Source organism: Eublepharis macularius, chromosome 14 (assembly GCF_028583425.1).
Source record: "Eublepharis macularius isolate TG4126 chromosome 14, MPM_Emac_v1.0, whole genome shotgun sequence".
Lineage (NCBI taxonomy): Eukaryota > Metazoa > Chordata > Lepidosauria > Squamata > Eublepharidae > Eublepharis > Eublepharis macularius.
This window is the reverse complement of record NC_072803.1, coordinates 2,798,059-2,815,518: the sequence shown is the minus strand read 5'-3', so window position 1 is coordinate 2,815,518 and position 17,460 is coordinate 2,798,059. Positions and strand designations below refer to the sequence as shown.

Genomic DNA, 17,460 nt, shown 5'->3' with positions numbered 1-17,460 from the left:
TGGAGTATTTCTGAAGCAACGGCAATTCCAACCTGGGTTGCTTAACCTAGAAAAATGATGGTGGTTTGGACAAACACAACAACAGCACTGACAAGAAGCTTTAGGTGTTCTTGTGCATGGTTAAGATTTACAGATTTTTCTGCCAGAAAGAATAGCAGGCAGATGGTCAGCAGCAGGCACAGGATACAGACAGCGCCACCCTAAACCCTGTCTCTGGCAGAGCCATATTTATCCTGCCTTTCTGACAGATTAGGGCCTAGTTCAAGGCAGCCATCCTAAGTACAATTACCTTCTTCTAAGTCCATTGATGTCAGTGGGCTTAAAGGGGTGTAACTCTGCTTAGGATTGCAAAGCCAATGGCTTTGGATAGTGACTATACCTGCACCATCACAACTCAGAGATACATAGGTCTATCTAAAAAGAGTCTGACATATCTAGGGTGACCAGTGACCAGCCGTGTTTGAGCTAGGCCAGACTCTGGCCAGTGTAACTCCATCACTGGCACCGAATTGTACCCAGTGAAAGAATTACCACCCCACCATGCCCAAGATCTCTGACCTCCAGCAGCTGAAAAGAAAGTTTTACATCTAATGCCAAAGCGTACGGACACCAGATGTGCCCGGCTGCATTAGACAAGTGGTCCATCCAGTCTAGCAACAGAGCAGCCGAGCAGTTGCCCTGGAGGGCCATCGAACAAGGCACAGAGGCTGAGGTCCTCCCCGGCTGCTGCCTCCCAGCTCTGGGATTCAAGATAGGCTGTCAATTAATATGGAGGTTTCCTCTAGTCCCTGTGGCTAGTAGCTCTGAATGGACCTCTCCTCTGTGGATCTGTCTGACCTCCCTTTAAAGCCCTCCACAACTGTGGGGATCATCGCTATATCCCTTGGCAGCGAATTCCTAAATTTAATTACTTAACTCCACCATTTAATTGCTTGTTGAGAAGGATTTTCTTCTTTTATCTGTCCTGAATCTCAAGCCCACCAACTTCACTGGTTATTATGAGACTGGGAGAAAACATCTACCCTCAAGGGTTTTAGAAAGAGAGCAACTGAATGGTAAGGAAATTTGTTTTTATTTATCTGGCATATATTTATATTTACTGCTTTGGCATCTTGTGATGTGATTTGTGTTTGAATCCTCCCATTTCAAGGTGCTTTTGAGGAAGAAAAAGAGAGAGGGAGAGAGAGATGTTTAAATATTGGAAATGCCAGGAAGGGAAAATTTCTCTTTCAAAAATCTGGCTTCTGACTGTGGGTTTCCGCAGGTGGGATGCAGGCTCTTCATAACACAATATCTTTAAAAGGAAACCGAGCTAGATATTTTCCCTCTCCTCCCCCTCCACCACAAAGATTAAACCCACCCATCAGCCCGTTCACTGAAAGGCAATCTACATGTCACATCTCCCAAAAACGAAAGCATGAGAAAGGTGATCCCTTGTTACTGGCAGCCTGACATGCCTTGTGATGCAGCTGCCCGGCTGGCTCCCCCAGGCTCATGACCATCCACAGCTAACTGCAGCTAAAACAGAAAGACCAAAGCCAGGCTGGGACAGAGGAGAGAATTGAACACATGATATGGGAGGCTAAGGCTCCACCTCTCTGCACCTCTGATTGGCTGGCACGGCTTCCCGGACATATCTCAGCGGTCAGAAAGCTGCACAAGTCACAGAGCGCCTCCAACGGGGCTATTAAACTTAACAGGTACAGGGTCATTTCCCCTGTTCTTTTAAAATTAAAATTTAATTAAATCTTAGAATCTGGACTTTAGGGAAGGAATCTAGAAAAGTAACCGTAACTGAATTGGAAAGGGATGGTAGGAGGACAGACAAATAAGAAGGGGAAGCCTTTGGTTGCATAAGGAGAGCTGCAGACAGGAGGGCGGGGGAACCTTGAACTGGACATTGAAGAATTGTGCAACTACAGACCCATTATGGCAGCAGCCTTCACCGAGAAAGACTCCTATGCTCAGCATTTTGACCCAAAAGAATACCTGGAAATGTATTTTTCTTTTCATCCTGAGAAAGAAGAAGAAACTGCCCTTATAGTTTTTGCTCTCAAAAATCTTCACAAGGCATTCCGTTCAAGTAAGTGATGTCTTTTGTCTGTCCCAGAGCTTTATGCAACTGTCAGCCTTGGAATAAAATAAAATCTGTCCATTTTGTAATGCATGGGGGTGCCAACTTTTCTGCTGACTTCTGGAGCAGGACCATAATGTATGATATGCACTCATGACATGGTTGCCAACTAGCCTGGAGAAAAATGTTCTGTCCTTTGGATATGTGTGGAGCAGGTAAAGATTTTCATGGCATGGAAGTAAAATATCATCTGGTAAAGAACATTACATTGAGGCTGTATTCAAGGAACAGAGTGCTTTTCTCAAGGATAGTTGGCAACCCTACTCCTGAAAAGCATTGCCTGCTAATTGCATCATTCCAATTTGCTTTTAAGGGCACAAGAGCAGACCAGCCAGTTAGTTTTTCCAGGCCACTTGGAAATCTCAGTTAGATACTTGTAAAGAGGCTGGGTTTGCCACCTGTGACTAAAAAATTGCCATATTCAAGTTTCTCAAATCTGAGTAACCCAATTTTCATATTCAAAGCAGGGAGGTGGGGTAGAAGATGCTGTAGCAGAAACAGAAAAAAGTAGGCAGGTGAGTGGGAGATAGATTTGCCAGCCCTACATCAGGCATAGGTGTGAGCTTTTGGGGCCAGGGTAGACTCAGCAGGGAGGGAGAGCATTGCACAATATGGCAATATCTCTTCCAAGCGAAGACCTGGACATGAGGTCATCACGCTGAGCGACAGTCTGCCCACTATCATCAGGCAACTGGTGAGCCAGGCCACTAGCTGCAAAGTAGGTAATTTTGCTTCATGTTGTGCTCATCACGGACTCCGTACAGCTTAGGGTTGCCAGGCCCCCTCAATCTCCCGGCGGGGGAAAGGGGCCTGGTACTTACCTTGAGGGAGGGGGGTGCCCCCACAAGCGTGATGACATCACTTCAGCAGTGATATCATTGCGTGGCCACTGGGAGTGCAGCAGGCTCCACAGGGGCTCAAAACAGGCCTGGTTTTGCCACGGATCGGACCTGTTTTGAGGCACTGTGGAGCACAGGACCGCTTCCATGTTTGCAGTGGCCCCGATCCAGGCCAAAACGGGCCCAATCCCAGAGACTGCTGCGCATGGGAGCATGCAGCACTGTGGGGGAGCGTGCAGGGAAGGTGCACCCCCCCTGCTGGTTAGGTAAGTGGGGGCAGGGTGTGGGGAGTGGGGGATCCCCTGCCCCCACCAGGGGTCTGGCATCCCTAATACAGCTGCAGAAACTTGCTCCTCATATCCCATTTGAGACTGTGCTAATCCTCTCCTCCAACTGTTGCTCCTACTAATCTCTGTGATGTGAGGCATGAGGGCACTTGGAGGGGGGCATGCAATGCTTTGGCCTTTGCAGCTTTTTTATGCAGGAGATATGAACAATCTCGTTCATGCACATGCAGAATCCAACAGGCTGCATTGCACCCCCATCCCTGCCTCTTCCCTCCTGCACCACACTCCTCCTGCCTCCAAGGCCTTTTCCATTCACTTCTGTCACCTTGCCAGGCTTGCCAACAGGACTGGAAAGTCTTGGCTATTTGTGGATGGACCCTGGAGAGGGTGCAGTTTGGGGAGGGGAGGGACCTCAGTGGGGTCAAATGCCACAGAGTCCACCCTCCACAGCAGTCATCTCTTCTCCAGGGGAACTGATCTCTGAAGTCTGGAGATCAGTTGTAATTCCAGGAGATCTCCAGGCCCACCTGGAAGTTGGAAACCCTGTGTCTTGCCGGCTGTTGTAGCAGCCTTTGGAACTCCTCGCAGCATTTGTGCATTCCCCCTCAATCTTCCTGCTTTTTCTAACTTGTTCCACTGGCATTTTCCTAGCCATAAAGAGTTACTTCCACTTTTTGCTTTCAGACAGTGCCCAGAAGGGTTGGATGTTTCTACTCTCCCGCACCATTTTATCACCTCACCTGGGCATCTCTTGACACCTGAATTGGCCGTGGGTTTGGAAAGCCCAGGCTGCTAGAATGTCAATCTACTGTGGGGAGGTGGGCGATCGGGATGCTCCCTCCACGGGGTTCACCTTTCCTCATGCAGACCTTCTTGCCCTTGGCATTTTTCTGTTCTCTTCTTTTCTTCCTCTCCCCTGTTCTTGGGGCCAAATCTCATGGCATACTGGAAAAGCGGGACAAAATCCCACAATGTACTTTATGCCTCTGAAAGTATGCCCAGTTCGTGGGCTCTTGACAGGCTGATATGGCGTGCTAAAAGATTGAAAGTAATCCTAGCCTCATTATTGATATCTACTTGAGAGGCACACAAAGGCTGTTCTAAGCCCTGCTGAGCGAAAAGAACCTCTGCAGCGTCAGCTTGTTTGACCAACTGTGTGATGCCATGCAGGTGGCATTAAAGGAGACACCCTGATTGATATTGGAAGCGGACCCACCATCTACCAGTTCCTCTCTGCCTGCGAGTCCTTCCGAGAGATCATCGCCACAGATTATACTGACCAGAACCGGGAGGAGATGCAGTGGTGGCTGAGGAAGGAGCCGGGAGCTTTCGACTGGAGCCCAGTAGTGAAGTATGTCTGCGAGCTGGAAGAGGACAGGTATGGTGAACGAGTCAGCTTCCTCCTCTAAGTCAATTCTCTCTCCTTTCCTCCTGCTCTGGCCTCCTTCCTCTTGCCATGCCCATTCCTTGGCTCTCTTGGCCTACTGTTGAGTAGACCTTGACTCCAGAGGAGGTTCTGACTCCTAAGGCAGCTTTTAGGTTCTTCCAGGGCCCTCTGGTGTTCTTCCTTCTTCCTCTTAGCTAATATGCAGCCTCTTGTGGGTGTATTGCCAGGTCCTGCCCTTAGGGTTGCCATTACAACCAGTGAGAGATTTTCTGGTGGCTGGCCCTCCTTGCTGGCAACACACCAACATCGCTAGCAATGTGATGACATCACTTCCATATAGGGATGACATGTGGAGCTGACAACTGGTGGGAGAGTTGGGGACAGGGATATGGGATGGCTGGAAATGCCAGCATGACATCTCTTCTAGGAAAACCTGAAACCTGGTGGTAGGTCTAGGAATAACTGGAAACCCCATGGTAACACATTCCTAGAGCTACCACCATCACTTCTGGATTTTCCACTAACAGACAACATCATGCTTTCTTGCTGATTTCTTAATCCCCCCTGCTGCCACTCTGAATGCTGGCTGGCAATGGGAGCCCAGGGTGGGGGATTTCCTGACCCAGCCAGGGGCAGGGAAGCCCTACTCCTGCATGACAGAAGTGATGTCATTGTATGTGCCCCCATTTCTCTCTCACCATCCAGCTGAGCAGTGGCAGGAATGGCTTACAGGGGAAAGGAGGTTCCCCATTAAAGCAGGAGACTTAGCATCCTTGGCTCCACTTCATACCCCGACTGCAGACACTAGCTCTATTCACATGTTACAGTGAACACACATACAATCCATGAGAGAGCCAGTTTGGTGTAGTGGTTAAGAGCATGGGACTCTAATCTGAAGAGATGGGTTTGATTCCCCACTCCTCCGCTTGAAGCCAGCTGGGCGACCTTGGGCTAGTCACAACTCTCTGGAGCTCTCTCAGCCCCACCCACCTCACAGGCTGTTTGTTGTGGGGATAATAATAACATACTTTGTAAACCACTCTGAGTGGGTTTTAAGTTGTCCTGAAGGGTGGTATATAAATTGAATGTTGTATTATTATTTTGTTATTATTATTCAAATTATCCAAAACACAATCAACAATAAGCAGAGTTCACATGTTATTATTGATTGGCCTTGCTAAGCTGATACAAGTTTCCACCGGAGACCTAAGTGTCAACCAGTTATTGGCGTAATATGTACGCTGTTCCAAGTAGTGCCGTCTTTTGCAGTTCTGTAGGTGTTATGTCAGAAAGCTGCAGGTTTTCCATATGAATTGCAAAGTTTTTCGAGATGGTTCCAAGTGCCCCGATGACAATGGGGATTATTGTTGTTGTTATGTGCACTGTACACACAATTTTTTATGTGAGTTGAATAATTCTCATGTTACATTTAATGCGTGTAGAGATGAACATGCGATATAAACCCCATGTTTATCCAGATATTAGTCCCTGTTTTTAATTGTAAAGCGAACGTGTATTGGCTTTTCCTTATAAAGAGATGTACATGCATACAGGCAGGATGTACTCACACTCACTGTAATGTGTGGACAGGGCTACTGTAGGGTACGATAAGGTCTCAGAGTCGATCCCCAGCATCTGCAGTTAAAAGGATCAGTCAGCAGGTTATCTCAAAGATCTCTTCCTGAGACCTTGGATAGCCGCTACCAGTCAGAAGAGACAATACTGACCTTGTTAGACCACGGATTTGATTCACATTTGTACATATTTACAGCCTCTCTTCTTCTGTTTCTGTAATCCATATAGCAGGAAAAAACAGAGATATATCGTGGTAGAGGGTGGAGAACCAGGAGGAAAAATACTTCATCCTCCTTTGTGGTTATCTGCTGGGGTTCAGAACCACATTGCCAAGCAGGGGCTAGTCTGGACAGCAGGGAGCAGAAGGAGGTTGCTGACATCTTCCAAACATCCCAAGAGTGGCCCAACATCCATTATGGGTCCTAGGGTTGTCAGGTCCCCTCACGCTCTGAGTAGGAGGCAGGAGACCTGATACTCACATTTCTAGACAGCTTTGCTATGCGCACACACACTCCTAGGCTGTGTGATGACATCACTTCCAGGAAGTGACATCATCGCTCAGGGATTCTTGCCACTCCTGACAGCATTCCCACGCTCTTCAGTAGGCTAATTTCGGCCCACTTGGGGTCAAACAGGGCCTGTTTCAGGCCTAAATTGACCCACTCTGAAGCGCAGGAACTCTCCATGGCCTTCCAGGTAGTGTTCCCGCACTCTGCAGTGGGCCAAATCAGGCCTGTTTGTGGTCCAAATCCATCTCCTGCAGAGTATGGAGCACTGTCAGGGTGGCACGCCCCGCCCTGGAGTGCACCTGCGCTTTGCAGTGGGCTGATTTCGACCCCAAATAGGCCCAATTTGGCCCCCTGCAGAGCCCGAGAGCACTGCTGGAAACCTCCTGTGCTTCACAGCAGGCCAATTTAGGCCCCAAACAGTCCTGATACAGCCCACTGGTGGCCCAAGTCGGTCTACTGTGGCACTTGGATACGTGCCTCACTGCCTGGGAGCACACCCCAGGAGGAGTGTTCTCCTTTCCCCCCGCCAGCCAGAGAAGCAGGGGCAGGAGTGGAGGGTGGGAACAGGGGATCCAGTGCCCCCAGTGGGGGACTGGCAAGCCTAATGGTTCCACAGGGTGTCAGTTAAGCAGCAGTGCACACATCCAGATGATCAGGCAGGGGCTTTAGTGCAACTGGCGGCACCAGGCCAGTCAGATAGGAGAGGCAAGATCAGATTATGGGGCAGGACTTTGAGCAAGGAATCCAGTCTGCAAGGGCCAGAGGCAAAAAGAGGAAGTCCAGGCAAGCAAGTTTCAAGATCAGGAGAACAGCTGGGGAGATGTGCAGAGCTCCGGAGCAAGATTGCCTCACTTGCCGACAAATGTGTAGATGAACAGTCAAATCCTAAAATTTCATCCCAGGAGAGACGGGTTTATGGTAATCTATGAACTAAAGGGAAACTGAAACCTAGCCCTTTGGTCAAGCTACCCTAGGGGCCAAGAGGGATCAGTTTCAACAGCCCAGTTTGGCATCTTACCTTGCTTATCCAAAACTGTTGAAGTCATTGGTGAAAAGCTGGCTTGGAATGAAAGCGTTCTGCTTGAGCTTGGTATTCTGAGCCCAGTTGCTGATATCTAAGGCAAGTCCTGCCAGACCCTGCCAGGAATACTCCATCCTGAATCCATTCAAGACACTAGTCATGGACAGATTCTATCAGGCTGTGTCAAATATACTGTCTTGAACCCACTGCTTGGACAGGAATGCTGAGAATTGGGTGTAGTAATACAGTGATCTAAATATATATCTTTATATTATTTTCTTTGAATTTCTGCCTGCAACTGTGTCTATTAATTTGTTCCCAATTGCCAGTACTATCTAGATTTTGTGTCTTTTTGTTAGTAATAAAATATTGCATATGGCCGGTCCGTTACGATCTTAAATTCCACTAAGAACACATGGAATACAAAAGCTAAGAGGAGAAACAACAATAAAAAATAGGTCAAATAAAAATGAATATGGAGCAAAATGAAGATATCCTGGCCCAAATGTACAAATCAAGCTATGACAAATTAGGCCTGGAGCTTGACTTTGGTTCTGACTTTCATAGCAGCCAATGCAAACACTGAGAACATGAAGGTGACGTGCATTTGTATCAGCCAGAAAATTTTTTTCCTGGATGACAGGATATAGCAGACAGATCCCTGGCCCATTTGCAATAAGACACAGGTACTTAGTCAAATGGATTTTATTCAGAAATCAAATCATTTCTATATTCAGGTCCATAGGTCTACTTAGGAGCCAGACAAGCATCTAAGCAGCTTGAGTAGAAAATTGACAGGAATGACAACATGGGAAAAATACATCTCTTTTCTAGTTCATTTTTCCTCCCCCTCCCAATTCCAATCTTTTGCCGCTCTTTGTGAGAACATTTTACATATTTGTGATATCACGATTCGTTGCTAGGAAGCCAGACATATCATAGTCTGAGAGGAAGTACAAGGTCATAAACATTAGAGTCCAGCAGATAACCACCTGTGAAAGCCTGATAAACAGTTAGAACACTAGCAAAAAGGAAACTGAGTTACATTCAGATCATGTTTACAAACTGGACGAAGCATCAAGCACTGAGCATTAGAATCAAAATTGGCACGGATGAATGGGTACAGACATACATGACATAAACCCAGGTCAAAGCTGGTTACGCTTGTCCCAAGAAATTTATATCTAGGCTCAAGACAGTGAGGACAGGACAAACTGTAAAGAGGAAGATCCTCCAGTTCTAGGGCACCTTAGGGACACAGGCATTGAACATGTTTTCAGGTATAATGACCCCTTACCATGGCTGTTGGTGGTAGTCTGGAAGCAGAAGGCAATGAAGGCTTTTCTAAATCTATTAAAGGTAATATTGGAAAGAAAAGAAAGATGCTCTGTAATGATGCATTTTGAGCTGCTTTGAGAACTTTGGGGAGAAAGGTGGGGTATCCATGAAGTAAATAATAAAACATAGTAACAGGACAGCAGTCTAGCTCATGAGTAGGAGCATGGGCCAAACACCTTGCAGTTCCCCTTCATTGGGGTACTTTGCAACCCTGAGACTTCCTCTAGTCTTACTGGGTGCATGGAGACAATGGGGTGAGGTCTAGGTCCAGGTCCTAAAAGGGTGAGCGATGGGTGCCCCAGGAATTGGGAGACTTGACAGTGTCTCTTGCTGGGCAGTCAAGCCACAGGTCTGTTGGCCAAGGCCTCACGGTAGAGTTCTGTGTTTGGGCAGGGGACTGACAACACTTGTGGTAATTTCTATCATAGGCAGGGGATCAGGGGAGCTCTCTGTGGGCCACCAACCACTCTGGCACAGGTTTCCTTGGAAACACCCAGAGCAGCACCCGACCCCCTCTGTCCACTCTTTCCCAGTGGGTCTTACTTTATGTGTAACTGAGCAAGGTGTGAGGACCAGGCAGAATAAACACTTTTGTGTAAGAAGTCTAGTAACAACTGGCTTTCAAGAAAATTTGTAGAATACTGAGAACAGTTTGTGAAGGTAGGTGAACCAACAATAGTAAAACACCCTAGGGCGTCCATCTGGACTGTTCCTAGCTGTCTCTGGGTAATTGGCTTCGCTCTGACTCACCCCTTCTGGATGCAGCAGCCTCTCCCCAGCTCTGTTCCCAGGGAGTGAAACCCTCCCACTGTGGCCAAGGCCTTTTATGCCTTCCTCCCCTACTCTTCTATTGGTATACGTTTTCCCTCCAAATCCCTATTAGCCAATCACAGGGTCCGAAGGGGGCTGGGAAATGTAGGCCAAGTACTCACTCCAGTACAGGCTTCCCTGTTGCCACTAGGCCTCACTAGGCCCAGGCAGGCTCATAACACCCTGTCACAAAGTTTGGAACCACCTGGGGGACACACTGAGAATTAATTGGTAAAGAAGAACAATTAAGAATTTGGTTATACCAGCAGCCCAGCGGGGATCACTCTGCAGCCAAGTAGCGTCGCCTTGAGAGCTGGCCTGTGAATGAGGGATTTCTCTTCCCCTCTCCCTCCTTTCCGTCTCCATCCATCTCTGCCAAAGCTCTCACTTGGCCAGCATGAAGCAGAGCAGGTTGGCTAACGTGGATTGGATTCTACACAATCAGCTCACACACAAAGAACATGAATAAAATTAACCTTTAGTAACTCCACATAAAACATAAAAAGCGCCGGGATGATGGAATTGTCATGTTCATGGACACTATCCAAACTCTTTTTCTCAGGAGGATTCTGGCTCCGTCTCAGGGCACTCCCGTGTAGGGTTGCCAGGCCCCCTCAATCTCCCGGCGGGGGCCAGGAGCCAGGCACTTACCTTTAAGGAGAGGGGGTGCACGTGCGCAGAGCGTGCGCGCGCGCGCGCGCGCCCCCACAGGCACGATGACATCACTTCGGGGGTGACGTCATCACATCATCAGCATTCCTGCGCTCCGCAGCACCTCAAAACGGGCCTGATCCGCGGCAGAACAGGCCCGTTTTGGGCGCTGCAGAGCGCAGGAGCGTTCCTGCGCTCCGCAGCTGCTGAAAACAGGTCAGCTTTGCCGTGGATCTGGCCCATTTTGAGCACTGTGGAACGCAGGAACGCTCCTGTGCTCCGCAGCGGCCCCAATCTGGGCCAAAACAGGCCTGATCCCGGCGGCTGCGGTGCATGGGAGCGTGTTGCACCGCAGGGGAGCGCGCAAGGAAGGTGTGTGCCCCCCCGCTGCTCAGGTAAGTGGGGGCAGGGTGTGGGGAGCGGGGGCGGGAGATCCCGGGCCCCCACCGGGGGTCTGGAATCCCTACTCCCGTGGCCCTGCTATGGGATGAATCTGGTCTCCCTTCATTTGGGGCTCCCATGTATGTTACCTTGATTAACACACTTGTGTCAGCAAAGGAATATTCTCACTTGCACACAGAGCACAGTTATTATTATTATTATTTTTATTTATTCAATTTATATACCGCCCATCCCAGGGGCTCTGGGCGGTGAACAGTTAAAATTGATAAAAACAAAACTAAAATCAATATACAAATAATAAAACAAATTAACAAGGTGCAGTGGTGGGGAGTTGCCAACGCCAGATTGGGAAATTCCCGAGAATTGGGGACTGGAGTGTGGGGAGGGCAGAATTTAGGGACCGGAAGAAGCTGGGTAGGGATGTGATCTATGGTTCCCAAATGCCCACCAGTGGGCATTTGTCCCCTCATCCACCAATCGCTGGGCCTGTGAATGATACATGATATATGTTTAAGGCTCTCTGTATATGCTCTAAGCAAGTGGTTGAACTGGTTGGAAACCAAACAGTTCTGCTTTTGCAGTGGCCACTCGTGGTGAGCCGAGTTCTAAGAATAAACAAATTCTTTGTTAACCTCTTCAGAAATCAGGAATACCCCAGACATTTGCTGTGTTAGTTTAAAAACAGGAAGTTTTCTAACCTCCAGAACACTTTGGTTTGCAAGATGCACCTTACACAATTAGAACAAATTATATGATTAAAACAATATATAATAGAAACAAGTTTTTCTGATTTTTCTATCAATGTGATGATCCCACCGAGTCCACCTCCAAAGCTGCTGTTTCCTCCAGGGAAACTGATCTCCATAATCTTAAAATGAGTTTTCACTCCAAGAGAATTTCAGCTCCCACCTAGAGATCGACAGTCCTAGTGTGAACACACATCCACATATACACATACACGCACACTCCAAACTCCCGGTGTTCAAGAGAGCCAGGAGAAAGCATGACAGGGATTCACTTGAGGTTGGCAACTTCTACTGGGATAACAGACTCCCGTTGTGTGTGTGTGTGTGTTAAAAAACATATTTGGCCCCACTGGGCTCTCAACAGACAGAGGTGTAAGGGGGCTGGGGCCAAGACGGTGGTTGTGACAATCCACACTACAGAGGCAGTCTTCAGCAATTAGCCCTGAGGTGTGGGTGGCAGGTCTGAATAAGGAGGAATTCTGGTTCAGGGTCCACCCTGGCACCCTACAGTTATGATCCTGTGATATGGGAATGTGTAGACCAGCCTTAGACAAGAGGGACATCTAACGGAGATTTGGGGTGGAGGGCTTGTCCCATTCATCTTTTTTTCTGTTCCAGAGAAAAGTGGGTCCAAAAAGAAGAGAGGGTCCGAAAAGCCATCAAGCGAGTCCTGAAGTGTGACGTGACCCAGCCCAACCCTTTGGCCCCTCTGTCTCTCTCTCCTGCCGACTGCATACTCTCCACATTGTGCCTGGAAGGGGCTTGCAAAGACTTGCCCACCTACCACTCTGCCCTGAAGAACATCAGCTCCCTCGTAAAACCTGGGGGGCATCTAATCTTATTTGTCGTCCTGGAAGAAGCTTTCTACATGGTTGGCCAACGCCAGTTCTCTTGCCTCTACTTGGATCAGAAATGTGTAGAGGAAGCCGTGAAAGAGGCTGGCTTTGATATTGAGTGGGTGGAGGGGACCAAGTTGAACTTTCCAACATCTTTGTTTGATGCTAAGGGGGCGTGTGTGCTGGTTGCCAGGAAACGCTGAAGCAGGTGTGGTGGCAGTGGTAAAAGGCTAGACTAGCCCAAGTTCTGGTTTCCCTTTTTATCATTATGCTTACACAATCCTCCCTTCCTTAACAGGGAAGAAGTTCCTGGACCAGCACTGTAGCTCCTGCCTTTGGAAGGGAGAGCGCTTGATGCTTATGGAGTCTTTGTAAAGTTGGCTTAAGTGGAGGCCAAGAGACACTTTTGCTGGTTAGCAGAACTTCCTCCCCATATATCCTTAGAAGAAGACAGGGTAGTCCCCTCTGGCTTGGGTTTTGTATTTTTCACTTTTGTATGGCCTCTTTCTTGTATGAAATCTGTTTGTGGATATTTTCACGCTGCTTTTTTTTATTCTAGCTTGTTTTTAATGGCTTCTTTTATTTTAATATTCATAATTTGTAATGATTTTCTGTGATTATTTTTACTAGCTTGCTGTCTCAAGCAGGATTAATCTAGAGAGGCAGCGTAAACATTTCCTAAATAAACAACTGTGACCTTATTTTAAAAAGTCATCCAGTTTCTTTGCAAAGTCCTGACCTTCCTTTAGCAATCCATTCATCCCTTTGCATCCAAGAACCCCGTAGACTCCCCCTTTTGTTGTGGGTTGCCTGGCTACAGTACTCACTCAGGCACCCGTTCTTAGGTCCATTCAGCGGAGACGAGCTAGCTCAAAACATCAACCATTTATTTGCAGGGAATTTCAGCAACCAACAACTTCAGTTAACATTCAAAACTGGAAAACTGAAACTAGAGCTCCATCCAATAGGACCAACGAAATCTGACATATATTAGGGGAGGAGAAGATTGTTCTCATATATACCATAAATATACCACAAACCCTACTGTTTCCCTGCCCAGTTTCCTGCTTCTGACAAATTGAAATAACTTGCTTGCCTTAATTGTAGTGTTGCCAAGTCCAGGTAGGGAAATTCCTGGAGATTTTGCAGAATGAACCTGGAGAGGGTGGGGTTTGGGAAGGGAAAGGGCCTCAGTGGGGTATAATGCCATGGAGTTCACCCTTCAGAGCAGCCATTTTCTCCAGGGGAAATGGTCTCCGTTGCCTGGAGATCAGTTGTAATTCCGAGAGATCTCCAGCTACCACCTGGAGGCTGGCAACCCTACTTAATTGTGTTTTTATCAATATGCTCTTCGTATTCTTTCCACTCACTATTATGTAGAGCACTAATTTCATAACAGGAAACAGGGAGGTTTATTTGTACCTAGGATTGCCAGCTCCAATTTGGAAAATTCTTGGAGATCTGGGGGGTGAAACCTGGAGAAACCTGGAGAAAGTGGGGTTTGGGGAGGGAAAGGACCTTGGCATGGCCTAATTCCATAGAATCTACCCCCCCCCCGCCATGTAGCCATTTTCTCCAAGTGAACTGATCTCTGTGGCCTGGAGACCAGTTGCAATTCCGGGAGATCTCCAGCCACTACCTGGAGGCTGGCAACCCTATTTGTACCTCATCACAAACAGAAAAAGCATTCAGTGGAGCAAAAACCTCTTCATCAGATATGGAGCAAATTGAATATAAACATGGCAATAAATGCCGTCCTTTCTTCCCATATAGGATGCTGAGTTAAGAGGTGGGCAGAATCCATTGGGCATTATCACAGATCCATAGCAGGCCTTCTTTAGGCCTTTGCCTTTCCCAGCCATTCCTGGGTTTTTCGCACTCGCCACTGTCTAGTCCCTCAAGCATCCCTCTTCCAAAGTCCAGTCTCTCCTCTTCAGTTTGCTATCTCACACACAAAGGCCAGGGCTTCCCCAGAAGCACCCTCCAACCCCTCCCTTCCTACCCGGAGGAATATTAGTGACCTCTGCCTAGGAGACTTAGATTCATAGAATCATAGAGTTGGAAGGGGCCATACAGACCATCTAGTCCAACCCCCTGCCCAGTGCACGATCAGCCTAAAGCATCTCTGACAAATGTTCATCCAGCCTCTTCTTGAAAACTGCTGGTGAAGGGGAGCTCACCACCTCCCTAGGCAGCTGATTCCACTTTTAAACTACTCTGACTGTGAACTACTTTTTGAACTACTCTGACTTCCATGAGTCCGGAGCCACAGGACTGTTGGCTGCCATTCTTAAGATGCCAAAGGACTGTAAGGAATGAAGACTGCCTCCCCTGCTGTGAAAAAGGCTAGTTATGTGACGGAAAATTCTTCACAAAATACCATTCTTGGGAGATGGGGCAAGTCAAATACGCCTCAAGACTTTGACACCAGATGGCTGTTAAATAGTTTGTCAAATGCCATGGAGAACCCCTCCACCCCCCACACGATGGCCCCAGCAGGGAAATCTCACCCACCCCTGTGAGGCCACCACCAGACTTCTGCAGCCCACCCACTGACTCTGCATCCCACATCTAATCTGCACAACTCCAGAAGTGCTGAGCAAAAAACCCACATGACCCTGGGGAAGCAGTTCATGTTGAGGGAATATTGGCATTCTTCCCCACTTTCTGATTGGTTCAAGATGGATTCTGTCCTTCTCTAGAACCCCTGAAATAAGGATGAGGAAGAAGGGGCCTTTGTCTGCTTTCGACAAAGCCTGCCTTGCAAGGAAGTTGCAGAGAACAGAAAATCCTCGTATGTTTTGTATCAGCTGCAAATTTTCCTTTTATTTGTTTTGTGCTTTCCTTCTCCAGTTTCTCTGTCTCATTTGAAAGCTGGATTTTAGCCTCAAGACATTTCCTTAGGCTCCCCCGCCCCCCCCGCCCCCCCGCTGCCGCCTCAACATGGCCGGCTGCTCAGCTCACACCACTTTGCATGCAGGAACAGTCAAGGAGGGAGGCCCTTGCCTTGCTGGGGACAAGAGGCTTGTCCCATCCTTCCTGCTGGGCACAGGGACTTTGTATCACACTTGCAGGACTGTTCTGGGACAGGTCGGGAATACTAAAAGTGTGTGCTGTGTCGCCATCCAGATGGTGGCACTGGCAACTCTTCCCAAGAGCAGAGGATCCAAAGAGATGGGCTGTAGAAGGAATAGCCTCTTTAAATGCCTGCACTCTGGCAGGGTCCTCCCCCCCCCGCCCCCGCCTCCACTTTGCATGCTTTTTCTCCTTCTCAGCAATCAGAAAGGGGGTAGGTAAAGAAACCTGACCTGTGTCCCTGCCTATGTGAGGAGGAGGCTTTAGATTAGCATTTGAGCATTTAGTAGATTTGCAATTTAAATATTTACCTTTCAAAGTTTTGAAAATTTTATTTTCTGTTTATTAAGACAAACTACTTAAAAGGCACAAACGTGGGGCATATGTTTACATGACATTCTAACATATACATTAAAAGTGTACGAATGTGTTCTTTTTCTGCTACACAGAAAGCTTTTAAGTTTTTATATTAGAGCTAGGCACGGACCGGAAAATAGACCTAAATTTTACACGGTCTGGCCCAGTTTGGCAGTTTGTGAACCAGCAGTCGTGGGATGCCCATTTTCCCATGGACCCACAAACTTTTTGCCGGTTCATCGATCCATTGGTCTAGTTTTTTTAAAAGTTTAAAGCAAATACCCAAAAGGTATTTTGGGACCTGAGATTGAGTATCATGAAACCTTTCTGTTCACTTCCTTTAGAGAGGGAAAAAGACATTTGGAGCGGTTTTCATAAAGCTCTTGTTGCCTTTTCTCCAGGCGCTGCTGAACTCCACACCTGCTTAGTTTCAGCAATGCTAAAAAATCGGGGCCTGGGTCAAGAAATGACCACGGGCAGGCAGGTTAGAACAAGCAGCCTCCCCTTCTGTCAGCCTCTCTCTTTCTCTCTGTGGCCACTTCCCAAATCCCCCAGCCCAAGGAGCAGACGTTCCTGCAGCTGGTCTCAGCATGGCTGGGTTACTGTTCAAAGCCCCTTTCCATTGCAGGATCTAGAATGTACAGCCAAACACAGCCCAACCCTTTCCCCCCCACACACACCTTGATCCAGGCCCACAGTTCCCAGCAAACCCTGGTTACGTGGGGGAAATGCACAATTTAAAGTAGGTTCTGACAGCATCGAGAAGACATTCTTGTTTATTTTGCCAGTTCTCAGCTAAGGCTGTATCAACCTGGAGGGGATTTTCCTGTCTTGTCTCCGAATGCAACAGGTTCTTCCAATGCATCCACACGTTGCCATCCTCTAATTGTCAGCTTTCCATGTTCTCCCTATCCTTGGTTGGCTCTTTCTCAAATCTGGCTGGTAAAGATGGAAAGGTCCAGGGAAGCACAGGATTGAGTAGAGACTTGTGCTTATAAAAGGGGCTGCCAAGACCCCTGCTTGCTCTACCATCCGATGCCCTGCAACTTGGTTGGCACAACCTTACCTTCTAGGTCATGGCTGCTGCATTGGAACAGATTGCGCGGAGGGCAATCTAAACTCCCCTCTGTCTGGAGATCAGGGGGCGGGGCCACCAGCCATGTGATCATTTTCACCGGGGGTGATTTAAACTTTAAAAAACTCCCCCCTTGTTCCAGCTGACCCCTTGTTCCAGCTGACCCATTGTGCGGTCCTGAGTTCCGCCACTGAGTTCCACCGCCACTTTTCCCAGAAAAAAAGTCCTGTGCATGACTATTGTACACCCCCTGCCCAAATGATAACCTTTTTAATTACCAGATTACTTCTGAGCGTGTAAAGTTGTCTCATCTCTCCCCACCACCACGGCTGAACCTTAGCGAGCCCTTTGTGCATCTGGAGTGAAGATAAAGACTTTTTCCTTCTCTGCCTTCCCACGCCCCCTCCAGCATGAGCTA

At 47.9% G+C, this 17,460-nt stretch overlaps 1 protein-coding gene across 1 annotated transcript; it reads left to right on the top strand.

Annotated features, from left to right (window-relative positions):
• Positions 1 to 1,652: 1,652 nt before the first annotated feature.
• LOC129342703 (nicotinamide N-methyltransferase-like) lies at positions 1,653 to 13,227 on the top strand. The gene is made up of 3 exons (XM_054998602.1): positions 1,653 to 2,083; positions 4,431 to 4,638; positions 12,318 to 13,227. The coding sequence occupies exons 1-3, from the start codon at positions 1,930 to 1,932 to the stop codon at positions 12,736 to 12,738; spliced, it is 783 nt and encodes a 260-aa protein (XP_054854577.1). The 5' UTR covers positions 1,653 to 1,929; the 3' UTR covers positions 12,739 to 13,227.
• Positions 13,228 to 17,460: the final 4,233 nt, after the last annotated feature.

Coding starts and splice junctions, on each gene's coding strand:
- LOC129342703 (XM_054998602.1), top strand. CDS start 1,930: ATGGCAGCAGCCTTCACCGAGAAAGACTCCTATGCTCAGCATTTTGAC. Junction 2,084..4,430: donor TCACAAGGCATTCCGTTCAA/GTAAGTGATGTC, acceptor GATGCCATGCAG/GTGGCATTAAAGGAGACACC. Junction 4,639..12,317: donor TGCGAGCTGGAAGAGGACAG/GTATGGTGAACG, acceptor TTTCTGTTCCAG/AGAAAAGTGGGTCCAAAAAG.